This window comes from Phascolarctos cinereus, unplaced genomic scaffold (genome assembly GCF_003287225.1).
Source record: "Phascolarctos cinereus isolate Bilbo 61053 unplaced genomic scaffold, phaCin_HiC Scaffold_5;HRSCAF=322, whole genome shotgun sequence".
In the NCBI taxonomy this organism is placed as follows: domain Eukaryota; kingdom Metazoa; phylum Chordata; class Mammalia; order Diprotodontia; family Phascolarctidae; genus Phascolarctos; species Phascolarctos cinereus.
The window spans coordinates 163,581,710-163,609,313 of record NW_027555958.1 but is presented as its reverse complement, the minus strand read 5'-3'; the positions used below and the strand labels follow the sequence as shown (position 1 = coordinate 163,609,313).

Sequence of the window (27,604 nt, the reverse complement as noted above, 5' to 3'; positions counted from 1 at the left end):
TTATTCAATTTTGGCTAGATGAGAAGGGATAACATCATTGACATATAATGAAATTTTTCTTCTGCTTTCCTGCCATCTTTTGGCATCTGTTGACCTTTCCCCAAAAGAATGAAATAAGAATGGTACAACTGCATGGTACAATAGAAAGAGCACTACATTTTGAACTAAAAGAGCTGGATTTAGATTCCAGCTCTGCCACTTAATCTCTATAAGTTGTTTAACTTGCCTAAATGTTAGAGTTCCTCATCTATAAAACTGGGGGGTTGGACTAGATGGCCAATAAAATCCCTTATATTCCTAAATGTATGATAATGTGATCTGCATAGAAAGAAAGAAGGAAACAAGCATGTATTAGGCATCTAGTGTGTGCCAGGCACTGTGCTAAGCCCTTACAAACATTACCTTATTTGATCCTTACAGCAATTCTGGGAGGTAGGTGTTATTATGATCCCAATTTTACAGTTAAGGAAACTGAGGCAGACAAGTTAAATTACTTGCCCAGGATCACATAGAGAGTAAGTGTCTGTGGCCAGATTTGAACTTAGGTTTCCCTGACTCCAGGCCCAGCTCTCTGTCCACTGTACCACCTAGCTGCCTCAATCTACAAAATGAGAAATTAAATAACCAGGAGAGGACAACTGAGGATGCCTACAATGCCAGTTTCTACAGTACTTTAATGTATACAAAATGCTTCCTTCATGACAATACTGCAGGTATTACAGGTAATATACATATTAATTTCCTCATTTATAGTTGAGGTAACTTGGGCTTATAAAAGTGAAGTGTCAGGACTTTCATTCATCTCCTTGGCCCAGTCACACAGTTAGCTAAATGTTCAAGGTGAGATCTCTAGAAGGTTAAGAGGGCATCTTTCTTGGTCTTTAGATGAACCATTAGAACTTTTAACTATCTGTTTTCCTAATTCTCAAACAAGTGGCTAAGAACTGTTCTCTTCAAAATCCACAATGGAAAAGGGAAAGAGAAGAAAAGGAACCAACAAAGACTAATAAGGAAAGAATCATAGAAGCATAGATCTATAGAGCTAGAAGGGACCCCTCCCCAGAAGTCAAGTCCAACCCCTTCATTTTACAAATGAGGAAACTGAGGCCCTGAAAAGTTAAGTGACTTGTCCTAGGTCACATAGGTTGCAAATAGTCGAAATGGGATTCAAACCCAGGTCCTCTCACTCTATCACTCATGCCATTATAACTCTAAAACATTTCATTTTTATCAATCTACCACCACTCTAAAGAACAATCTCTGTCCTTCCCCAAACCTGCAGTAATGGATAGAGTCATGGTCTTGGGGTAAAGAAAACCCAGGTTCAGATCCAGCCTTGGACACTAAAAGAATGGCCACAGATAAGTCACAACTTTTTTGTCCTTTTTTCCTCATCTACAAAACGATTATAATAATATCTATGATAATCTACCTCTCAGGGTTGTTTTGAGCCTTAAGGGAAATTATGCACATCAAGGATATGGCAATTTTGAAAGTAATATAAAAATGTTAGTTATTTTTAGAAGGAAGCCAAATAGAGAGGCTCCTTGTCTTCCAAACATTGGTATGCCTATCAAGCTGCTTCCAGGTGAAAAGGACCTTTCCAGTATCACCCCCTCTCCTGAGATACCCACTAACTAAACTCATCCACCTGCCCCAGATGCCAACAGGAATTCCAATGCAAGGTGAGTTACAGCTTTCTGAGATGAGGAGCAGTAGCACAGGAACCATCATGGGCAACCTGACATTTGGCCCATTCCAAACACTCTTGAAAGCTTTCAAATGTAATGGTATTCCCAGCACAGGCAGAGCTGCCACAATCAAGGACTTTCATAAATCATTCATATAACCACCTCTACCCCACCCCCATGAATCAGCTAGATGGAGAAGTGATAGATTCATCAATCAATAATCAACAAGCATTTCTTGAGATCTATCATGTGCCAGGGCACTGTATTGGGCCCTGGGACTACAAAGATGAAAATAAAACATTCCCTGCCTTCAAAGAGCTTAGAGTCAACTGGAAATGTCTAAAAAATAAGGTGGTAATCAAAGGCTACAGAAAATGACAGGTATTAACTACTTTCTAACTCCTTTTTCTCAGTTTCCCATATCAGCTAAGTAAAGGAAGATTTCTTGTCTATTATCATCACTGAGTTATATAACAAACATTTGTGATATATTAAAAAAAAGCTACTGTTTGTCATTATATTTTTTACATCACATAGGTTGTAAAATGGAATTTCCCTCTCTTAAGGTTCTTAAGAAAGGGCTGACAATCATCATTCCATGGTGGTTTGGGTACAAGATTGTCTATAGACAGGGGAATAGAATAGAGAGGACCTTTGGGTTCCTGCCACCATGATCCAATCAAGCATTTAGTTTCTCCCACCCTATACTCCAAACAAAAAAAAAATGCTCAGTGGAGCAGTGTGTAATTTTTTGGAAATAGCTTAGGCTTTACTGTCACCCAGAAACTTCATCAGAAACAATGTCCATTTATCGTAATATCATCATGACAAGGTACAGCCCCTTGCTGTCACAGAAGATTAAAAATACTGCCAGGAGTTGCTGCTCACATGACAAGAAACAAATAATTTTCAGAGATCTCCACAACAGCATGAGAATGGAAAAGAAAGAGAGGAAATGTTGGTGAAGATATAACAACCTACAGAAATGCCATTTCTTAAATAATGAGAGGTTAAGAAAACACTTAGCACCCAGATCTGGAACCATTCAGTGCCTTAGCCCAGCTGCAGTAATGTCTGAAAGGGCAAAACATTTCACTACAACCACTTCAAAGAGAGCAAGAAGCAGTGTACATGGCCTCAGAACATACCTAGAAATATCCTTCTGTCCTTTGGCTCCTGGGATCCAGGAGGGGAAAAAAAAATCATCTCCAAAGAATAAGAATAAAGAAAAGGCAATAGGAATACAGGAGAGTATAACCTATGTGGTGGTTAGCACAGTGAGTCTGGTCAGATCAAAAGAGTACTATTTTAATCTCAAAATCACTTCAGGGTACAACAGGCCACTTTATCAAAGAATCACAAAATCCCAGAACTGGAAAGGATTTCAGGTCATTTAGTCCCACCCCAACATGAAGCACAAATCCCTTCCATAGTACTCCTGACAAATGGTCATCTAGTTTCAGCTTGAAGCAATGGATAACTTCGAGTGATGGATAACTCCCTATCTTCCAGGATAATCCATTCTGTGTTGGGATAGCTCTAATTGTTAGGAAGTTCCTCTTTATATATTGGGATGAAATATGCTTTCCTGTAACTTTAGTCTATAGTTCCTAGTTCTGCCCTGTGGAGCCAAGCAGAATAAATCCAATCTCTCTTCTTCACAAAAGAGGATCAGTTAACATACCACCCCCTTTGTGCCATACTTAAGCTAGGTATCTGAAAACATCAACAGACCCTGAGATATGTGATGTCTGTACAGCAAAGGGCACACCATAGTCTGATGAAGTCTAACAGGTGCCAAGCATACACTCAACATTTCTGCTGAATCGAATTAAATTCTCTGCCACTAATAGGCTCTGTTAGGGTGAGAATGGAGGTATAATGGGGAAAACCTCATATGCACAGAACATGCACAGATGTACCTGGTAAGGTAAGTCGGCCATCCTTAAATAAGTTTCCATTTTCAAACAGAAAGGAGACAAACTGGGGACACCATTGTTTGGCCTTGAGAACTGATGCAAAATAATAGCATCTTTGGAGTCAACCTCTTGCTCTTTCCTGTCAAAACCAGAACAGAAATAAAAAAACAAAACAAAACAACAACAATAGAACATGTGTTATACATTCAGCAAACTGAGTTCAAAAGCTACTGAGGCATGGCTCTTTAATGAGATAGTAGACCTGTTTTATTCATCAAGTCTTGACAGACTCTAATGCACTTAGCTTACAGAAAGAAAGCTTAGCCAATACATCAGAAAAGATCAGGAAATTTAGAAGTTATCACTAATAGACGGTGGCTTAAGGGCTTAGGAAAAATGTTTTCAACCTTCTTTGCTTGAGTGCATAATGATAAAGATGATGATGATGATGACAAGGAAGTATACGATGATGATCTTTATATAGCACTTTTGTATTTGCAAAATGTTTTACATATATCATCTCATGTGAACCTCACAACAACCCTGTGAGGTAGGAACTACAGAAAATGGGTAAAACTCCCCATTTTACAGATGAGGAAACCTGGGTTCAGAGAAGTAGTTAATTGACTTGTCCATGATCATCAAACAGCTACTGTCAAAGTTAGAATTTGAACCCAGGTCTTTCTGACTCCAAATTAGGCATTCTATCTACTACACCAGACTGTTTCTCCTCAGATATAAGTAGGCTCTATGAACAAGAAAAGCATTTTTCAGAATAAATCCATTTCATTCACTGTGGATTACATTTCTTCTATTGGGGCCAAGTTGGATGGGACTGAAATATTCAATCTATAAAATCTATAAAACCACATTACTTATAGAGACTCAGAAATAACAGTCTGCCTATGCACATGCCACCAGAACTGCCTGCAGGGAACTAGCTCGGCTTAGTGGGTTAGTCCCAAAGATCCAGGTATCATGAAGATCTGGCTTCTCATCACTTTCCCTTTGCTCCCAATATCAGCTGCCTCAGCAATATCTTTTCCCTCACTTCCAGTCATCTCCTCATTCTAGGAAGCCTATCACCACCCTCCCTTTTGTTATGTTCCACTCCCAAACTTCTGTCTCATTTTATTTTTAAGCTTTGGCTACTCTCTTCTTGGAAAGTAGTAAACTGTTTGTTGGTATCCATGAAGCACAGACTATTGTTAAAAAGAGATAAGGTGTTCTTAACCCTTATTTTCCATCCTTTCTCATAAAGTCCCCCTAGATCTCTCCCACTCCATTCATTTCAGGAAGTGATTTGAATTGCCATCTATTTTTACTCTATATTTTTTCCAACCCAAATGACAGAACTTACTGACTTTAGCTTTCTCTTTGAAGCTCCTAACTCTCTGGTTTATTTATTTGTCACTCTTAACTTGGGGTAGTATTAGTCAATATACCTCCTCATACTCTCCTTAACCTGAGTATTTGAAAACATCAACAGACCCTGAGACCAACTATGGTCATCTGGTAAAGAGCAGGCTATAGTCCTCTGATGTCACACTATGCCACTAAGCATTTGCTTAACATTTTTGATAAATGAGATGAAATTCTCTGCCACTACTATCATGAAGGGTGATAGAATGGAAAAACACTGAACTTGGAGTCAGAAGAACTGGACATGAGTCCTAACTATGCCAATTACCAGCTATGTGACCTCAGGAAAATAACCTTTTCAGATCTCAGTTTCCTCATCTGTAATTAGACCAACACTTATAAAATATACCTACCAGGGTTATTATAAGACTCACAGAATGTTAGAGTTGGAAGGTACCTTAGAGATCATCCTACCCTCCTCCCCCTCCCATTTAACAGATGGGAAGGCAGAGAGGGAAAATTACTTGCTCAATGGCACACTTTTAGTTAGTGGCCCAGCCAAGAATGTGTCGGCTAGGTGGCAAAGTGGATAGCCTGGAGTCAGAAAGACTCATCTTCCTGAGTTCAAATTTGGCCTCAGACACTAGCTGTGTGATGCTGGGCAAGTGATTTAACCCTCTTTGCCTCAGTTTCCTCACCTATAAAATGACGTGGAGAAGGAAATGGCAAACCACTCCAGTATCTTTACCATGAAAACTCAAAATGGGGTCATGAGTCAGACAGAATTGAAAAAGGACTGACTGAACAACAATAAAAGAGCCAAAAATAGCATTTGGACCTCCTGACTCCCAGACCTGTGCTCTTTCCACAATACTCTGTTTTTCTAGATAATTCAAGCAAAGGCTTGCTTTGTAACCTAAAAGTGCTATATAAAATCAACAAATTCAATAAGCATTTACTAAGTGTCCTGCACAAAATAGGTGCTTTATAAATAATTGAGTGATTATTTGTTATCATGCCTACTGAAAGGCATTTTCTTCTCCTTTATTGCTCTTAGGCTTCATCTACATTTGAAATGATTCCACTTAAAGTTAATGCAAGGTTTTTTGTTTTGTTTTTTTTTTAAACTTTGCACAGATATTCGCTAAGAGTACCAACACTAAGGGAAAGAAGTAGAGTTTCAAAATGTTTGCATTTTCAAAATTTTTGCCACATTAATGGCCATAAAACTGAAGTTAATGAGTGGAATATTTTGAACACTCCTCTTCACTAGTCAAAAGAATGGAAATAAGTTTTTCTTTCCGGATATCCAAATGCTTTCTTTTAGATGAGAATGCTTTACATGTTAAGATACTAGCAAAGAAAACATTTATTTAGGCTATACTTATAAAAGCACAAAGTAAAATGTGGACCAAGTATCTAGGTACCTAGTCCAAAGAAGGCTGGCTATCAAATGGGATACTTTTAATTAAGGACAGACCATATCAAAATGGAATCTTCTATATAATGACAGAAATCTAATGTTGCATACTTAGTAAATGCTTGTAATTAATTGATTGAATTCACATAAAATTTTTCCACAACTTACTCCTAGGTGACACAGTGGATCAAGTGCTAGACCTGGAGTTAGAAAGGCCTAGGTACAAATCCCACCTCAGACACTTACCAGCAATGTGACCCTGGGAAAGTAATTTAACCTGTTTCCTCAACTGTCAAATGGGGATGATGATAATATCACCTACCTCACAAGGTTGTTGTGAGGATCAAATGAAATAATATTTGTGAAGCATTTTACAAACCTTAAAGCACCATATAAATGCTAGCTATTACTATTTTTATTATTACTGAGTAATTCAGATTTTTTGCCTATTTTCCGGATAAATGAATCTGTGTATACCTGTTTTCCCACAGTTTAGCCCAAATCCAGCCTAAATAAACTCACAAAGTTTGACTCTGATATAACTCTATTTCCCTTTTAGCACATTTCTTCTCCTTTTAAGGTACTTCTTGCCAGGTACCCACTGAAGACAGCATAAGACAAAGAAAAAAAGTACTGGTTCTAGAAATAGAGGACATGGGTTCATATCCTACCCTACCTACAGCAAATCAATCTTCTGATTTGTAAAACGGAGTGGGGAGGAGGGAGTGGATAGCCTCTGAGATCACTTCCAGCTCCAGATCTAGGCTACCTAGGGGACATTAGGTACCCCACCTGGGTCTGCCTTGCTGGGCAGTACTCTATTATCTGGACCTCACCTTTCCTCTTTTCCCCATCAAAACTTTCTTCATAACCTCCTACCACTTAGGGATCATATTTGTATCATAGAATGAATTTTCACAGACATAATGACTTATCCCTCAGGATTTAGGGAATATTAGTCACCAGTGAGGAGACATTAGAAATACAAGGGAATTTCTCTATGGCCAGGTCTGACCACCAAGATACATTTCAAAGTTATTTCTGGAATACAGTAAGTTAAATAAATACTTTGAGGGTACATCTATACATATAACTGACATGCAGAACAGAGCTAAACAAGTCCTAGGAGTTAAAAGAGAGAGAGAAAGAGAGAGACAGAGAGAACAAAGAAAGAAAGAAAACCTTATGGCCTGAAATCTAATTAAGATAAAATTGGGCTGCTGTTTCAATTTTTTATTCCTTCCTGCAGTAAAGTCCTATTCTAATGACTAATAGGGGCCTGGGTTTTCAAAGGCTTTGACAGAGGGATGCAAAATCTATTAGACTCCCTGATCAACTAAGTCCTTACAGTGATGGTCTACATATGTTACATTCATGGGCCAGCCACACTAATGTGTAGAGAAGGATGGCAACAGGTGATAAGATCCTTTCCCCAAAACAACTAATGAAAACCATCTCTAAAAGCATGGAGGAGTTGTTATCTGCATCAGTGGAAGGAGTCCTCAAACAGATAGAACCATGGATTATTGAAGTATTTAAGTTTGAATTGCCTAAATCATTTGAATAAATTGCTTCAAATCTCTGCTTTATTTTACATAGGTCAACACATCCTGAGACATAAATTCTTGTGTGAGCAAAAAATGTAGGCACAAATATAACCTATAGTGCTAAGAGAGCCAAATAGCTATACAGCTCAAAACAGAAAACTCTGCAGATGTGGACATGATAGTTTAAAATCCAAACCCTTTCCCCACAGCTATGCTGTGTAAGATTCCTGTTCTGCAAACTGAAGAATCCAAATATACAAGACAATGTCATAACACATTCTCAAATGTGAGTGTTTCAGGATTTTGTTTTCTGTAAAGATTATTTAACAGACTTTCTGGAAGGGGAATGGCGAATTGGGAAAATGTTAACAAAAGATAATAGAAAAAATTAAAGGTCATTACAGAACCTCTGTTTACACTACATTGTGGAAGATTTCCCCCCACTGAAGAAAAAAATATGCATATGATTCTCTTTACAGGAGTTTGCCAAAAAGACATTTCAGTCCTTTGAAGATGCTTTATATGAAATTGGCCAACATGTTATCTTGGTTCCAGGGACCTTTCAGCAACTTAAGGAAAGCTTAAATACAGCATAATTTTCATCATGACTCCAAGTACCCGTGAGCCACCCCCACATCCTTCCTCAAGATAAACACCTTCCTTTCCAGTTGGCTCCATCAGCAGTTAGCTGAAGCCACCATTTTCGAGATTTTCCACATCTATCCCTGTAAACAAACTGCAGCAAGCTCTACTACCATTTCTAGCACTTCCAGCTTTCCTGGTAAAGGCAAACACACACACATATGTGGTACCCTCACTCCCAGATATTCACGATGCTCACAAGGTTATTCAATTGGAAGTTGAAGCTGGGAGTCCCAGCAGCCTGCTACCATGTGTATGAAAACAAGGACGCTGCCCTGTTCTTTCTGCAGGCAGCTCTAAACAGGTTAATACTGCATCATTTCCCAAAGCTGCCCAAACACATCGGCTTAAGCTTAAAAACAGCCCTTCAAAGACACTACTACACTAGCAGCTGCTGAATTTGCGACTACAACCTCTCTGAAATTGAAGGAGGAGCCAGGTGGGTTAAATTGAGGGTGCTCAAAACTCATATTCCAACACAGTCTTCCAATCAAGTGCTGCAGCCTGTTTCATTTTGTTCACGAAATAAACAAATCCTCGGTCTAATTCAGCTTCCAAAACCCAGGCCAATCAATATTATAAGTAAAATAAAAAACTCAAGTACCCTGCCATTATCCTTCGTAAGGACCACTGCCTCGGGCTATTTCTGCTTAACACCAGTATGCGTCTGGGTAGGTTTGCTGGCCACTTTCATTCAGCAACTCAACCTCCTGGAAACTCAAACACTGCACACACCGCCAGGTGACCACTGAGACACCCTCGGGCAGAACGACTACCTAGACTGCGGGCATTTCTGTGACCCGGCCTGGCCTAAGGAAGAGAGGAAGGGCTGAAGCGGACTCAACTCTCACCTGGTGTAGGGCAGCGTGCCTGGCCCGCCCCCCGCCCCCACCCGTGTCAACAACGCCCCTGACTGCAGCAGCAGCAACAGTAGCGGCAGCAGCAACGACAGGCACCGCTGCCTGCTCAGGGGCCCTCTACCAGTCTCCCTGGGCTCGCCGTCTCTCGGTCTCACCTAATGGCCAGGAGCTCGTGGAGCAGGTACGCCGCTGCAGCCAGCAGGGCTCCCCCAGTCAAGTACAGGGTTTTCTTCCACCAGGAATCCGAACCCAACCCAGCCATGATCCCTCCGTAATCCTGCAAAGGGAAAGCGATGATGTCCCCATAAAAGGTATAGGGCTCCTCAGATGCGGCCCACAAGCCGAAGGAGATGCTCTGGTTCCGGCTCAGATCCACCACACACGACCTGGACGAGGCAAAGCCAATCCCCCAGTGCATGCTGCGCGGCTGGCGCCCGGCGGCCCTCGGCTGGCCAGGGCGGTGCGCATGGGACAAGGAGGAGGAGGAAGAGGCGATGGAGGAGGGCTCCAGCCGAGGCGTCAGGAGCGCGAGCGAGCTCAGCGAGCAGCTGGCGCGGAGAGAAGTGGAGATGGAGGAGGAAGAGAAGGAAGAGGAGGAGGAGGAAAAGCAGGAGGAGGAGGAGAAACAAGAGCTGGAGCAGCAGCAGCAGCAGCAAGAGAAACAGCAGCAGCACCTGGCCGGGGTCGCTCTGGCTCTCTCTGTAGCAGCCGAAGCCGCAGCCACCACCGGCGCATCCTCCAGCTGCTTCTCTTTGCCTTTCTTTGTGCCCAGAAGAGCCTGAGTGATGTCATTGCTCCTCAGGGCAGGAAAATAGATGGGGAAGAAAATCACCTTCGTACCTGCCCCACCCCCGCCCTTCACCCCTCACTTCTCAAGTCCCTCCTCCTCTTCCTCCTCCTGCACCAAGCTCCTCGGACCCAGACTGGGGAACCACTGGCGAGGCCATGTCTAAATTTGGGGCTGAGCCCTCACGGCCCCGACAGTCCAGTCCATGGTTTCTGCCCCTCTAAGCGGCGCTCGCTGCGAGGCACGCCCGAGAAAAGATCTCTCTGGACCAGAGGGGCTGTGGCAGGCTGGGAAGTCTGCCTGACAATGAGAGCACGTCCTCTCCGCATCCTCCAAGGGGGATCGTTGCAAGGTCCCTTCATCCTCTCCACCCTCCGAGCCTCATCCTCCTCCCGTGTTCTGTCTTCTGTTCTAAGTGTCTGGGAAAGGTCACAGGCAGAGGGCATAACTCACCTCAAGCTAAGAGGGATATTCAGACCAGCAGACCAGCGCTGCTGGAGCTGGGGAAGGGGAAAGGGGAAAGGGAAGGGGGCAGGGCCGGGAGGCGAGGGGAGGACCCGGATTGATGTCTGGAATTACACTGATTGCCCACTAAGGCACCAGTTGTCTATTTGAATTGAAGAGAAAGTCTGTCAGTCAGTCAGCCAACTAACATTTATTAAGGGCCTGGTATGTGCAGAGCATTGTGCTAAGTGTCTGCGGAAAGAAGGAAGGATGAAATGAAAGAGAAACAGAGAAAGAAAAGAAAGAGAATTTAGGCTTTGTTATATGTTCCTTGGGATGGGGCATGGGCTTGTTTTTACCATTCAAAAAAAAATACTAAGGATAGGAAAGTTAGTCCCAGGAAAACAGCCTCAAATATTGCCTCCTTTGAGATCTTGGAAAGGGATTTCCCAGATCCACATCCAGTATCTTTTGGTTTAGAAAAATCTCCCAGAATTAAAATTTTTTTTTCCTTGTGAAGTTATGAAGAACACCAGCAAACTTTTTGTTTGTTTTTTGGTAAGGCAACTGAGGTTAAGTGACTTGCCTAGAGTCACATAGCTAGTAAGTGTTATGTATCTGAGGTTGGATTTGAACTCAGGTCCTCCTGACTCAAAGGCCAGTGCTCTATCCATTGTGCCACCGAGCTGCCCCAAACTTTTTTTTTTAAGTATACAAAACACTGGGCTGGGATTTATGAAAAGCAAAGATAGGAAGCTTTCAGTGAGACAGGGGCCACTGGGTTTCAAAATCAAGAAAAACTGATGACCTTAAAGAAAATAGTTTCATTTCAGTGCTGGGAACAAAAATCTGAGGTTGATGTGCTGCGTTTTGTCTTTCAGCCTTGCCCTATTTTCCCTGACCCCTTTAGGGGTTTTTTTGGCAAAGATACTTGAGTGGTTTGCCATTTCCTTCTCCAGCTCATTGTATAGTGAGGAAACTGAGGAAGATAGAAATTAGATGACCTGCCCAAGGTCACACAGCCAGTAAGTGTCTGAGGTCAGATTTGAACTGAGGTTTTTCTGACACCACGCCTAGTGCTTTATCCACTGTACCTAGCTGCCTCTAGATAGTAGGTAGTATCTCACCAAAAAAAAAATACTGTACTCTCTTTTTGGAATAAGCTTGTCAAAAAATGTATAATAAAAAATTATCCTAATGCAAGCATTATTCTGCTTATGGAGAGAAGTGTTCAAATTGACAAGAGTTTCCTGAGACCCTCCAACATCCTTCTCAAATAAAGCATTTTGAAATCACAATTTATAAGATTCTTTAACAATAAGTATTTCATAGTCAAGACTGAGCAAGGTAACAGAGTTAGGTAACAATTGAGTTAACATTTTGTTTCACCTACTGGGATTTATGAAGAATGGAGGAAGAGAACTGACTGGGTTTATATTATATAACCTCAGTCTTCTTAATGAAGTAGAAGTGTAGGTTAGATGCTCTTAAGTGTGGAGGTAAGAGTAAAGATGAAGATGAGAGGGAAAAGTCCCTTCCTCCTTAAGATGAAGGCTATGAGATAAGGAAGTTCTTAGGGAATAACGCATGGATTGTCTAACAGCATTAAGGACCCAGCTGAGATGGTACAACTTTAATTTGTAGTAAGTGAAACTGATTCAATTACATGACTTTCTCCAGTGACTCTCCATAGCCCTGGAGCATGAGAAAAGAAGTCGAAAGATAAAAGTAAAAGTAGCTGTGGGAGGGGATTTTTCTAGTCAAATTTCAGATCTTGGAGGTAGATCTTGCTGCCTTCAGGAAATGGAGAGACCACCAAGTTAGTGCATAGATAAAGTAGGCTAGGCAAAATCACTTGAGCTGAGAAATTGTGTAGTCAGTCGGCTAGAGCAATCATCAAAATGAATATTGAAATTCCTGAAAGTGACAGCAAAGGATAGGGTGAAGAGGGAAGATTATGAGCTAGTCCTAACAGTCTCAGAGAAAGGAGAAAATCAGAAAAAAAAAAATAACCTGACAAATAAGAATGAGAATAAATCAGTCAATAAACAGTGAATAAACTATATATCAGGCACTGTGCTAAGCTTTAAGAATACAAAGAAAAAAGATAGTCTCTGCCCTCAAGGAGCTCACAATCTAAAGGGAGAAGACATCCCAAGAATAGAAGCTAAAAGAGGGAGGGGGAGAAGAAGGGAGCCAGCTCAGGGCATGATGAAGACCTGCAGCCAGGTGGGAAATGATAAGATAGTTGTAATGGGCCCCTTTCTTAAATAGCGGAATTCTCCAAAGTCTTATCCTTCATTCTCTCCAGTCATAGGGAGGGAGTTGCCCCAGGGCCAGGGGATACTGAGTTGGTGTGAGTTTCAGAGTTGATGCAGTGTTGCAGGAACATGAGCTGAAGTAGAAGTCCAGGACATCAACCACGTGGGAATTTATTCTCAGCTCCATTTTCTCTCTCTCTCTCTCTCCTCTCTCTCTCTCTCTCTCTCTCTCTCCTCTCTCTCTCTCTCTCTCTCTCTCTCTCTCTTTCTCTTTTCATGAGGTAATCACGGTTAAATGACTTGCCCAGGCTCAACAGCCAGTAAGTGTCATGTGTCTGAGACTGGATTTGAACTGCCATCCTCCTGACTCCAAGGCCTGAGCTCTATTCACTGTGCTACCTAGCTGCCCCTCTATTTTCTCTTCATCTCAAATCTTTCTAACATGGTTCATCACCCCCATACCCTTCATACCAATCTCTGATGAAGTGGAGGCTCTTTTCTGTATCAAGGTCAACCTTGACACCAACCCCTCCCATGTTCTTCTGAAGACTGCCCCCACAATCATCCCCATTATCTTTCTAATCTTCAAGTTCTGCCTGTGTACTGGTTCTCTGCTAGCTACAAACACTCCAAAGCCTCCTCATCTGATATCTCTCCTCCCTTTCTGAACTCCTTGGGGGGAAACACTGTATAAAGTAGGTACCTCCACTTTCTCATGCTCTTTTTCTAAATTCTCTGCAATGTGGTTTCTGGCCTCATTAACCAAAACTGCTTTCACCAAAGTTACCAGTGATGTCTTAAATCCCTAATCCTGGACTTTTTCTGTAGCATTTGACACTATTTACCTAGATGTCCTCTTCTTTTCCTTACAATCTCTTTATTTTTCTCCTATCTAATATATGTTTGTTGACTGACTACCTATCTAATTTCTCCTTCTCAATCTTCTTTGCTGGATCTTCATCCATGTCATACCCCCACCCAAGTCTCTGTCCCTGGTCCCTTTTCCCTTTACATGCTATACTTTATTTGATGATCTCATCAGTTCCCATAGATTTAATTATCAGTATTAAGCAGATGACTTCCAGATCTATTTATCCAACCCTAATCTCTCTCTTGAGTACCAATCCCATTACACTAACTGCCTATTGGACATTTCAAACTCTATATCCTCTAGGCATCTCAAACTCAGTATGTACAAAACACTAACTTTCCTCCAAAACCCACCCTTCTTCTGAACTTCCCTTATTACTGTCAAGAGCACTGCCTTTCTCCAAGGCACCCAAATTTGCAACCTCATTATCCTCCTAAGGCAAACACTTTCTTGAGGGAACTTAGATCTCTCCCCCAAAAGGGGAAGATGCCTGAAGAAGACACATTAAAGGAAACTGAAAAGGGAGATGAGATACCCACTTCGGGGCTAGGTAGAAAATATCCACAGAGGGAAGCTTCGAGAAGAATGAAGACATGGCTGGCCTGGGCATTTATTCCTTAAAATGGAGGCTCTGGGAGGAACAGCCAATTAAGAGAAGGGGCCCCTAGGTATGTGGAAGTTACACATTAATCCCTTCTATGCACAATGGAGCAGCCATAATGGCCTTCTTACTATTCCTCACAAACAAAACTCCATCTCCTTCTCCACACTTTTGCATTGTCTGTCTCTTATACCTGGAATGTTTCCCCTTCTCACTTTCACCTTTTAAATCCTTAACTTCCTTCAAAATTTAGCTCAAATATCATCTTCTGCAGGTCTTTCCTGGTGCTGTGTCCCATTTCTACCCCTTCCCCAAATTGCTAGTGCTTTCACTCTAAGGCTACCTTTTATCTTCTCTCTGGATATAGATAGATAGATAGATAGATAGATAGATAGATAGATAGATAGATAGATAGATAGACAGACAGATAGGGATCTCTTGTGCATTCTGACTTATGTACATTATTGAAAGTTATGCTTGACTCAGTGACCCATTGTTCCTAGACCTGCTTGTCAATCAGTGTTGGGGGAGATTCACCCAGTCTGCAGTTTTGTATTGCCTTATATTCATCATGTAGAAGGTCATCCCCTGTCTGTTTGTACCTGGCAAATTGTCCTACTTACTACCTTGAGGAGGAACTGAGATGCAATGGCCCATCCACTTTCACTAATGTGGACCTATCGGAATTGCCTTTATCTTATTACAAATAAACAAATTACAAATAAATATATTATTACAATAAAAACTGGCCCCATCTTGAAACCCTTGCTGATGTCCAGTGATAAGCCCAGTGTTGCTAACTTGACATACTTCTAAGAAACTCCTTTTAATTTACTTTGTCCTGAGTTTTGCCTCCTTAATCAGGGCAAAAGCCTGAACAAAGAATTTTTCCTTTTAACAACATGTTTGTTGTCTCTCCCATTTGAAAATAATCTCCTCAAGGGCAAGAACTATGCTTTCTTTTTCTCTTTATCCCTATGCTTACCACAGTACTTTGGTAAGGGTTTAATAAATATTTGCTGATTGATTGATTGATTGAAGAGAAGTCTTAACCCCAAAATGCCCAGTCACCACTTCAGACAAATGATGAAGTATGGTTTTGGTCTCTTGGAAGAGGTGAGGGAATAGTGGTGCAGAATGAGACATACATTTATACTTACTCATTAAAAAGAAGGGTTTGCATTTGGAGAATGGAAGTGTTAGTGGGTAATGATGAAGAAAAAAAGAAAAGAACACCAACAAAACATTGAAAATACAGAGAAGACAAAAGAAGTTCAAAGGAGAACATACACAATTAGAAAGTAGAAATGGCTGCCAAAATTGGAATGGGCTGCCTTGAGAAATGGTCAATTAACAATGGGACACAGTAGATAGAGTGCCAGATCTGGAGGCAGGAAGACTCATCTTCCTGCGTTCAAATCTGGCCTCAGACACTTACTAGCTATATGACCTGGGGCAAGTCACTTAACCCTTTTTGCTTCAGCTTCCTCATCTGTAAAATGAGGTGGAGAAGGAAATAGCAAACCACTTCAATATCTTTGCCAAGAAAACTTCAAATGGGGTCAACTAAAATGATCAAACTGAATTGTTTGTATTTTACCCTGGAGGCAAGAGGTAACTTTTTCAGCAAGGGAATAAATGACATGGTAAGATTTGTGCTTTAGGAATGTCTGTCTGTTTGTTCTTAAGCTCTAAGTAACAGCATCTCAATGAAAGAATGCCATTCTATTAAAGGAAAGGAGAATAAAATCATAATCGTGAAATTTTTATTGGACTTGAGTTGATACACTATCAAACAAAATTGTCATTAGGTTGCAATTACTTCATAACACTAGTTAGCTAGCAAGATGAATTTATTTTCATCCTATGTCATGATTTTGGGCTTACGGTATTTTACCACATAATCACTGCTACCATATAATCATCGCACCCTGTCTTTTCAGTCGAAAAATTAGTTTATAACCTTTTATCCCATAATCGTCACATGGCATAATTCTGTTCACACCACTTAAAAAGGTAAACAGAGCAGCAATGTGTTCACCAATGGCATATGGATACCCATTTATCTCTTGCCCATTTTGAGCCAATTCTCAGCACATGAATTCTTAGCAAATGTATAATGTGAGTATTCAATTTTTAATATATATTTATGAGTATTCCATGCATCCCAATCTTGCACCAAAGATATTTTAGTAATAAATTATTTTTAAGCGATACTGGTACAATTTTTAAAAACTTCACATAATGGTTGCACCCCACCTTTTTTTTTGTAAAAATTTAAAATCTTCAATAATTAAGTGGTGAATTACAGGATTTCATTTCCAGAGGAATAGGCCCCTTCTTTATCTAAGTCTTTCATATTCTATTTCAGTAAGTTCTCCATTTAAAAAAAAAGGGAATATCAATTTGGTAGGTCTATGGTGTATGAATTAGAGAGGGAAAAGAATAGGCAAGGAGACCAACTGGGAAGCAATTATGACAAATATCTATTTAGTGCTTCCTCTGTCCAGGAACTGTGCAACACCCTAAGGTTACAAATAACTAAGAAGTGATAAGGGTCTGATCTAGGGTAATGCCTGTGTGAGTGGGGAAAAGGGGACAGATGCAAAATATATTATGGAAGTAGAATTCAAAGACTTGAAAAGACTTCCCTTGGAAAGGGAAGTGTCAAGTATGAGTCCTGGAAGCTGAAAGCCTGAGTTCCTGGAAGGATCATCATTCTACCCTCAAAAGAAATAAGAAGGTTAGAAAGAGCAGAGGATTTCACAGGGTGAGGTAAAATAATGAATTCTGTTCTGAATATTGCTTGAATACCTCCAAGGGGAAAGAAGGAACCCACCATTTCTTAAGGCAGCCCTTTTCACTTTTGTCAGCCATTTCCACTTTCTAATTATTGGGAATTTCTTCCTGATATCAAGCCTACATTTTCCTCTTTGCTTCTTCCACCTACTGAGCTTTCTTCTACCCTCAGGGACCAGAACAACAGAATAAGTTTAATCCCTATTCCACCTAACAACATTTAAAATACTTGAAGACATAAATCATGTTTCCCCTAAGTCTTCTTGTATCCAGGCTAAAAATGCCTAATTCTTTCAATAGACCCTCACAGGACTTGGACTCAAAGTCCTTTGACCCCCTCTGGACACTCTCCAGCTTATCAATGTGCTCCTTAAACCAAAGCACCCAGAACTGAATATAATATACCAGATAAAGACTGATGAGGGCCAAGTAACAGTGAAACCATTATCTCCTTATTCCTGAAAGTTATGCCTTCATGTGATGCAGCCCAAGATCAGATTCCTTTTGTTTTGTTTTGACTGCTACATCACACTGCTGACTGACACTGAATTTGTGGTCAATTAAATCACCCAGCTCTTTTTCGGACAAATTGAAATCTAATTGGCCTTCTCCATCATGTAGTTGGGAAGTTTATTTTTTTAAAACCAGGTAAGATATTACATTGGAGGTAGTGCAGTAAATAGAGCACCAGGCCCTACGTCAGGAAGACCTGAGTTCAAATATGAACTCTGACACTTACCAGCTGCGTGATCCTGGGCAAGTCACTTAACTCTGTTTACCTCAGTTTTCTCATCTGCAAAATGAGCTGTAGAAGAAAATGGAAATCCATTCAAGTACCTCTGTCAAGAAAACCCAAAATGGAGTCATAAAGAGTAGGACATGACTGAAACAACTGAACAACAACAAAAGGTATTACATTTATCCCGACTGAACTTCATCTTTTCAGATTCAGCCCAATTCCCTAACCTGTCAAGATCTTTTTGGATTATATGGAATGCAGCATATTAGGTATACCTCCCAGTTTTGTGTCATGTTGAATTTGAGATGCCCATGGGACCTTCAGTTACAAATCATTCAATAATAGACTGTTGGTAATGCAGGAATGGAGTTCAGGAAAGAGTCAGGGTTTAGCTATATAGAGTCATTTGCATAAAGATGATGATTTGAACCTCTGAGAGCTAATGAAATCACCAAGACAGTTTAGATCCAGAAAAAGGCCTTAGATTGTCTATATAGGTTGTGGGACTTGGGTGATGATGCAGCAAAGGATTCTAAGAATGGGGCAAACAGGCAGGGGGAGGTAGGGGGAGAATCAGCAGAGAGAAGTGTAACCAAAGTCCAGAGAGGAGAGGCTATCTAAGAGAACAAGGGATCAAAGAAAGATGAAGGCTTAGAAAAGCCCATTGCATTGGAGTTAGAAGCTAAGGGATCATTGGTAATCTTGGAGAAAGTTTCAGTTGAGTGATGCAGTTAGAAAATATGAGATTGAGAAATAAGTAGGAGGTTAGAAAGCTGAGGCAAGGAATGCAGACAGCTTTTTCCAGGGGTTTGGTTGAAAAGGGAGAAGAAGAAATAGGACAATACCTTGAGGAGCTGGTAGAATCAAATTAAAGTTTGTTTATTTGTTGCTGTTTTTTTAAGGATGGGAGAAAGATGGACATATTTGCATTAGGAGCCATTGGATAAGGAGAGATTAAAATTAGGGACAAGATGAGGGTGATCAAAGGGGCAAGCTCCCAGAAGAAATAAGAAGGGATGAATTCAATACACAAGCAAAGAGGCTGGTTTTGGGAAGGACTCTCTTTCTCCAAGACTTTAAAGAAGCAGAAACACTTTCATGCCCCAGTGATGCATCTGAATAGGACCTCAATCTAAAACTCAAACAGCTATCATAGCATCTATTTGAAATAAATGACTCTTTAAACATTTTCTAATTCATACTTTTCAATAATTCACATTGGCTTTCCCTTTCCCTGTCCCATTATTCTAACAGCTCTGTATTCTGTCATCCAGAAAGACATTATCCCTAAAAAGTAAAGTACCTCATTCTGACACTAACTAAATCTCCATGGTTTAATCCTTGATCATATACACCAAACTTATGACAAAACAGAAGCACCACTAATTCATCACTTTGTTATAATCTTTAAGATTTTTTATTTCATACTCATGAAGAGAAGATATGTTCACCAAGGGTTTTTCTTTACCTGATACATAGTTTTGTTAGCAGCCTATGTATTTATTAAAAATAATTTTTACATCTCGATATTTGAAAGTCAAAACAGTGGGTATTACCAACCCCTGGTTCTATTTTCATCAGATCCTGTCCAGGCACACATATGAAACTTGAATCCAAGTCTAACCAAATGTCTTTTCTTTCCAATTCAATTCCTTCTTCTGCCCCAATTTTCAGCTGTCATTACCGTCTTAAATTCTCTTTCTTCTCTCCTGCTCCCACATGACTTCCCTCCTTCCTTCTCTCCTAATATGGACACCTTACTTCCTAGATGGTATCTCTTTGTCACGTGCTATAACATACAGCTCTAAGACCTGAAAGGTTGGTTGATTTCACAAGGAATGCCTTCTGTAGAATTTTTATACAAATATTCACTGCCAGGATGCTTTTTTAACACAAAATCTTATATACCATTCACCTCCATGAATTGAACAATCATTTCAATTTAATTCAATAAATAATTAATGTAATATATTATGTACAGGAGAGTGTGCTAGATACTAGGTCTATATCCCAAAGAGATTAAAGAGGAAAAGGGCATGTATAAAAATATTTATAGCTCTTTCTGAGGTGGCAAAATAAATGATGTCTATCAATTGGGGAATGGCTTAACAAGTTATGGTATAACAAATGATAAAATATAATTGTGCTGTAAAATATTATGATGGGGATGGTTTCAGAGAGAACTGGAAAGACTTTGCATGAACTAATATAGAGTGAACTGAACTGAACGAGAACAAGTTATGCAATGATAACAATATGGTAAAGACAAACAACTTCATTTTTTTTCAACTTTAAAGAATTAAGAACTCTGATTAGCCTTATGACTAATCACTATTCCAGAGGACTTACAATGAAACATGCTACCCATTTCCTAATTGAAAGGTAAAAGGATTTTTTTGAGGGGGAGGGAGTGGAATAAAAAAGGAAAAGGTAGATTTTTACTGTTTGAAAAAACAAAATCTATTTTAAAAAATAGGAAGTTTGGGGAAGGAGTGGGTTGAAGAAAAATAAAATAATAATAAAATAATACATATTGCAACCCATCCAGGCCTGCTCATTCTGCATGATTTACTTTGTTCTACCAAAAATTAAAAGGTGGCAGAGACAAGGCTCATTTATTTTCAGTTCTAGAGTACAGAACTAGTCTTTCAAAGGGCACTTGTTGCAGCCATGAGGTAATCTGAAGGGCAGGGAGTTGGGAGTGTGGGAATGGGAGAGAGAGGGGCTGTCAAGTTTTCCCAATGTCACTTGCAATGACTGGTTCAAAAGAGAAGAGTTTAAGAACTTTAATAATGGAAAGGGAAGAATGGGAGAAAGTTAGGGAATAATATTAGATGTAATTGCATTGAAGACAAGCCCTGTGACTGTCACCAAACAAGTGAGGGGAAGGAGCTAGCCATCTTCTCACCCTTTAATTGTCTGATCACACAATTCTTGGGATCACTTTGGTCTCACTTTAGAGACAATTGATATAGATGAAGAGAGGAGATGGGGGTGGGATAGGGTGGGGATAGTCTCAAAATAAAGTAAAAAGTGAAAGAACAAGTAAAATTCAGCATAACCACGGATCCATGAAACAGTTTAATACTAATAAAAATGTTATAATTATATACATAATTATAAATAACAAGTTATCGTAAAAATAATATTAATAGCAGTCATACACAGATTGAGAAGATAATTCAATTGGTTCTGCTAACTCTTTCCAATTATCCCTTGTTGAATTAACTGAATAAGCAGGATAATGGCCTAATTATGTAACTCCCGTAGAGGGGACAGAGACATTCTGGATTATCATGAGTTACTATGATTTTGAGTTTTCATTCATCTCCTGAGGCAAAGAAATGACAAGTGTTTTGAGACTCAAGCAGAAGAGAGACAACACACACAGAGAAAGGAGGTGGTGGCATTTCTCCCCTCCTTTCAGTGGCAGTGGCATTGACAATAGGAACAGAGCAGTTTTCGAATGACAGCTTGGCACTTCCCCTCCTCCAATCCATGTCACTGGGGAAGCTGAAGAGATGTAAGCTAAAGCTCCAGGCACCAAGACTGCTTTTGTCAATGTCTGTCACTCTGGAGCCTGGAGCACTGAGAAAAAAAAAATACATGTGTTGCAGGGCTTCTTAAACTTTTTCCACTCTCGAACCACAGCTTAAGAAGCATTGCAGAAAAGACTGTCATAATGGTCCTTATTCCCTTCTCCTGCCTGAATCTTATATCTTCTTTTTTTTTTTCAATATTTGATTTTGTTTTAATATTTCTTGCTGTCTCTTGGAGTTATTTATTTCTGTTTAGTCTATTATAGTTTTTTAGGAAGCCTATTAGTTGGGTAAAATTTACCACATTCACTTCTAAAACTTATTCTCTCCTCCAGAGCTTTTAACTTTTTGTAACTTGCTTCATTTCTTCTAGGTATTAATATAGACCTTAAGGAAAATCCATGTTTTCCTTTGGGTTTTTGCAGTTATTAGGGAATTATCTCCTCCTTCTTTTGGGAAATCCCTACATCTGTGATAATTTTTTATACAGGTCAGTATCTTTGATTTACTAATCTCTCCAGCTCTGGTTCCAAAATGGGGCTTTGTGTCAGGGCCAGGTTCTGCCCCTTGCTGTGCATCTGGTTGGAGATGTTTTCTCTTGTTTTGTGCATGCCGTTGGTCCACTGGGTTCCTGAGGTTACCTCCACCTCCTGGGGCTAGCCCCACGTTGATCTTTGAAGGTCAAAGTGCTAAGTCTTCAAGAATTTCTATGGCATATCAGAATAGAATGCTGGGCTGTTGATGGAGTTGTGAACTGATCCAACCATCTGGAAAACGATTTGGAACTATGACCAAAGGGCTAAAAACTGCATACCCTTTGACCCAGCAATACCATAACTAGGTCTGTATCTCAAAGAGATTGAAAAAAAAAAAGGAAAAGAACCTATCTATACAAAAATAAGCAGCTCTTTTTGTGGTGGCTAAGAATTAGAAATTGAGGGGATGCCCATTCATTGGGGAATGGCTGAACAAGTTGTGGTATATGATTGTAATGGAATGTTATTATGTTATAAAAAATGACAAGCTGGATGATTTCAGAAAAATCTGGCAAGGTTTACATGAAATGATATAAAGTGATCAGAATCAGGAGTATTGTATCTAGTAACAGCAATATTGTATAATGAATAACTGTGAATGACTTAGCTCTTTTCAACAATACAATGACCCAAGACAATTCCAAAGGACTCATAATGGAAAGTACTATCCACTTCCAGAGAAAGAACTGATGTCATCTGAATACAGACCAAAGCATACTATTTTCCACTTTTTTTGTTCAAGTTTTCTTGCACAAAATAACATGGAAATGTTTTACATGATTGCACATCAATAACCTGTAACTGATTGCTTACCATCTCAGGGAGGGAGGAGGAGAGAGGAAGAATACAATTTAGAACTCAAAACTTTAAAAAAAACTAATGTTAAAAATGGTTTTTACAGTAATTGGGGAAAAAACAATATTTTTTTTTAAAAAAGGGGCAGCTACATGGCACAGTGGATAGAGCACTGGCCCTGGAGTCGGGAGGACCTGAGTTCAAATCTGGTCTCAGACCAGACACTTGACCCTTACTAGCTGTGTTACCCAGGGCAAGTCACTTAACCCCAATTGCCTAAAATAAAGAAAAGGAAAGAAAAATATAAAAATAGAATGCTAAGGAAGCTCAGTACTCCTGGGTACCTGGGCTGTCTTAGTCTGAGCACTGCCATGACACATTAATTATTACCACTCCCCAGTGCTTCCAATGTTCTCATGCTGGAGCATTATGACCATCCTGGGGCCTTCTCATTTCAGCCCTCCATTCTTGCCACCTATGAACAGAACCCTACTATCTACAAATATTTCTGGCTACTTCTGGCTTTGTTGAAAGACTACCATTTTGTTTGCCTGAGCTGGCTTTGCTGGTCTCCCACTTTTCTACTGTCCATAGGCATCTGGCTGGCTTTTTGCAGTTTTGGGGTGGAAAGACACTCTAGTTTCTCAAATTTCAGGTTTCTGAAGGACTAAGTACATGGGATGAAGGTAGTCTACCTTTGTTCAGGAAACTATCTTGGCCAGAAGTTCCTGAGGAGTGTTTTATCTGCCTCCCAGAAATTATGATAATAACCTTTTATAGTCATTATTTCTGATTTGTTTTTTGACCCACTCATTACTCAAGATGCTATCATTAAGTCTCCACTTAGGTCTTTATCTTTTGCTTGCAATTATGATCTATAAAGAATATCTAGTATTTCTGCTTTTTTAGAATTATGTATAAATTATCTGTGCCCTAGAACATGATCTGTTTTTGAAAGGGCATTACATGGTGTTGAGAAATATGCTTATTTTTTACTGTTCCCCTTGTCATGTCTTTCAGCTTTAAATACTCCATTTGCTTAGTTCTGTAGTCTCCTTTTTGTTTATCTTTCCCCTAGATTTGCCTAGTTCCCAGAAACAAACATTAAAATCTCCAGCCATTTATCATTACTACTATCCGTACAGTGGGAGTGCCAGAGCCTAGGAATGTGACCTGGAGTCTGTTAATGTAAACTACCTTGAGTAAATATAAACAGCAAAAGAAGTTCCAACTATCTCAGAAAAACACTTGCATGTGACTATGGGCCATCTCTGGCACTATGCCTTCTTTGTTTTTTCTCCATATCTGACTTGGCCAAGAGTTGGTGGGGGGATCCATTAGACCATTCTGTACTCCTGCCACCAACGACTGGGTCTCATGAGTAAACTCCCCTAAAAAACCCAATTAACTTAACCCTAATAAAAACCTATTTATTACAAAGCTGGCATGGGCCCCTCTTTCTTTGGTATCTCTCAGTACCCTCTTGGAGGGTCTACATCCCTACAATTGGCATGTCAGGGCAGAACCAATCAGCCCCCTTACATGTGTCCCCACAGCTGGCATAGCTAGCAGGACAGTCTTCCCCCCCAAAAAAAAATCTTGTGTCCTTCCATTATGTCTTTTTCCAACTCGGGTAACCTTTCCTTTGTGAAAGATGTCATGCTATCAGGGACATGTATGCTTGTGTTGATATTGGCCACTGTCTATAGTTTCTTTAAATTATAATTCCTAAATCACTGCCTTTAAAAGATATCTTATACTTTTTTATTATATATAAGCTACCTCTTTTTCTGCTAGGATCCCCTAGGTGCAGCCAACTCGCTAGAAATACTCATTTTAAGAGGAAAAAAATTATGATGCCTATTGTGCCCATTGTCCTTTCATTCAAATTTGGCTAAAATTTTCTCCAGGATCAATCTTAATTATGTGAAGAAAGAGTAACTTTTTAGTAAACTACCTCTTTCAAAGTAAATCACAAGTAACAATAAAACAGAACCAAATTCTTATTGCCATGACTAATACTGGTCTCAGAGAAGAGGTGATGAAATACATTTCTCTTAGGTAGGAAGACTGAAGGATTCTACATGAGGAATTTTGTAGAAGCTGTTTTGCTTAACTTTTTTCTCTGCTACAAGGGAAGATTCGATGTAGTGAGTGTATATTGGAAAATGATAGTGACATAAAACAAAAAGCATTTATAAAACTTTGAAAAAAATTGATAATTGATGATTATTGTTATTGGCATCATTTTTGCAGTTACTACATTTAGGAACCACAGCTTCAATAAGGGTCGATAAGGAAGTAAGCACTTCTAATTTTTTTTTAATCCCCTCATTTAGTAGTGCATGGCTAAAGAAAAAAAGTATGTTGATGTGACTTAATCTCATTTGAAATTATACTGAAAGGCTGCAGATGGAAGCTATTACAGTAAAGCTAAAAATGACTCACAAACAAAATACTTAAAAAGATTCCCGACTGTTTTTGTTGTTCAGTTGTATCAGTCGTGTCCAACTCTTTGTGATCCCATTCGGGGTTTTCCTGGCAAAGATACTGGAGTGGTTTGCCATTTCCTTCTCCAGCTCTTTAAAAGATGAGGAACCCAGGCAAACAGGTTAAAGTGACTTGCCCAAGGTCACACAGCTAGTAAATGTCTGAGGCCAGATTTGAACTTGGGAAGATAAGTCTTCCTGACTCTAGGCCTGGCACTCTATTCCCTTTGACACCTAGTTGCCCCATTCGTGACTGTAGACAGTTCAAATACTACTGGCATCCCCAAATGATTGAAGTGTATGAATATTACACTGTTGATAAAAAAAATCAAAGTACTGAAGTGTTACAAACTGACCATCTAGATGTAACATTATTCTTCACTGTGTACTTAATGGCATTAAGCTGACATTCTATTATTTCTTGGTGTCCATCTGCCAATTAAAATATTTAGTATACAGTATGTGAGAGATAGCACAATGTAGCAGATAGTGAGCTAGTCTCAAAGTGATAAAGACCTGGATTCAAGTCCTCCCTCTGATACATATTGGCTGTGAACCCTTGCCAAAGCACTTAACCTCTCAATGCTCTAGGGAGGTATCTCAGGCTCTAAATTACAGAGAAGGGGTTAGACTGCACTGTTAGGAGAGTCTTCCATTCCTCATACCAACAAAATCATACACCCAGCCCTAACCTCATATAGTATTTAACTCAGAATGTACTTCAAAAGGAGTTTTTTTCACTCACTAGTTATATCTGACAAAGAATAATTAAGAGTTAGTTAGTTTGAAGTAAAATTCATGTGCTTTTTTAAAAACACAATTTGTACAATGAATTATTTTAAAACCCTTTTCAAGGGGTATAGATCACTTGTCACAATGAACATTTGTGGGATTTCTATAAAAAACTGTATTTAGTGGTATCTAAACTTCAAAGTTGAAACTTAATTTTAATACTGAAGCAATAGTTATCCAAAAAGGAAAAAAAAACCCTATGCTAATCCAAAACAGGTTTCATTTGTGGGGTCTAGGTTCTCTTCCTATAGGCTGCTTCTGCATCAGACATGAGCCCTTTCTTTTTCTTAGCTAATTAGCACCTATCTACTTGTAACAGACAATTGGGAGACTAATTGCACTAAAACAAGACCTTGCCCCTTGCTATAAAACTCCTGGCCCTTTCCCATATTCTTGAGCAGTGACCTGGGGTGACCACATCAAACTGAGAAGAGGGGCAAGAACCTGGAATAATTTGGATTTGGAGTCAGGAGAGAGCTTTCCACATAATCATACATCCTCTTTCTCTCTCCTCTCTCCATCATCTTATATAAGACAAAGATGGCTAAGTTATGCATGTATCCTGCCACTCTGGAGGTCAAATTTTATCTTTGTATCATGGGATGAAGCAAGGCATATCTACTCTCTACTTCCCAACCTATGACCTTACATATTTAAAGCTGTCACAAGGCCCTCCCTCATGTGAGTGAAAATATGCCAAGTAACAGGTGATTGCTTTTAGCACCCTTAACTGGTTTTTTGCTTCTACAAAAATCCTTAGGTCTCTCTTTGATCTCTTTGGGGTATAGGCCTAGTACTGATATGGCTGGGTCAAAGAATAAGCACAGCTTAGTTACTTTTTACACAGCATATTTCTAAATGGCTTTTCAAAATGGCTAGACAAATTCACAGCCCCACCAACAATGCGTTTATGTGCCTATTTTCCAGCAGCACTCACATGTACAAAAATGTAGCAGCTCTTTGTAATGGCAGAGAACTGGAAATTGGGGGGGGTGGGATTCCTGAATAATTGGGGAATAGCAGGACAAATTATGGTTTATGAATGTAATGGAATACTATGTCATAAGAAATGAAAGGGACAATTTCAAAGAAACCTGGGAAGACGTGCATGAACCACTATAGAGTAAAATGAGCAGAACCAGAACAATTTATATAAAAAACAACACCACTGTAAAAACAGGCAAATCTACAAGACTCAAGAACATTGAGCAACGCAGTTAAACATACTACCTACCTCCTGATAGAAAGCTAGTGGACTGAGTGAAAATTTGTTTTGCTTTACTATACACATTTGTTACAAAGGCTTTGTTTTTCTTTTTCTTTTTTTTCCAGTGAGACAAGAGTGTGGGGAGAGCAAATAAATTTTTTGTTCACTGAAAAAATTACACTAAATTTTCAAAAAATCTCGAGATCCCAAGAAGTAGCTGCAATGTACTGGGAAAACCTCCATCTATCTTCCAAATATATCTGACATAAAGCATGTGCTCTGGAGAAATCTGCCAAATCTTTG

The 27,604-nt window shown here is 39.7% G+C and overlaps 1 protein-coding gene across 1 annotated transcript in view; it reads right to left on the bottom strand.

Moving 5' to 3' along the window:
- Window positions 1-10,541, bottom strand: part of FAXC (failed axon connections homolog, metaxin like GST domain containing) — an 81,189-nt gene extending 70,648 nt beyond the window's left edge. The window contains exons 1-2 of the mRNA XM_020998338.2: window positions 9,597-10,541; window positions 3,614-3,749 (exon numbers count right to left, since the gene is read on the bottom strand). Of these exons, the coding sequence (XP_020853997.1) occupies window positions 3,614-3,749; window positions 9,597-9,859 (399 nt within the window). The 5' untranslated portion in view covers window positions 9,860-10,541. The remainder of the gene's footprint in view (window positions 1-3,613; window positions 3,750-9,596) is intronic.
- Between the last annotated feature and the right edge of the window lie 17,063 nt (window positions 10,542-27,604).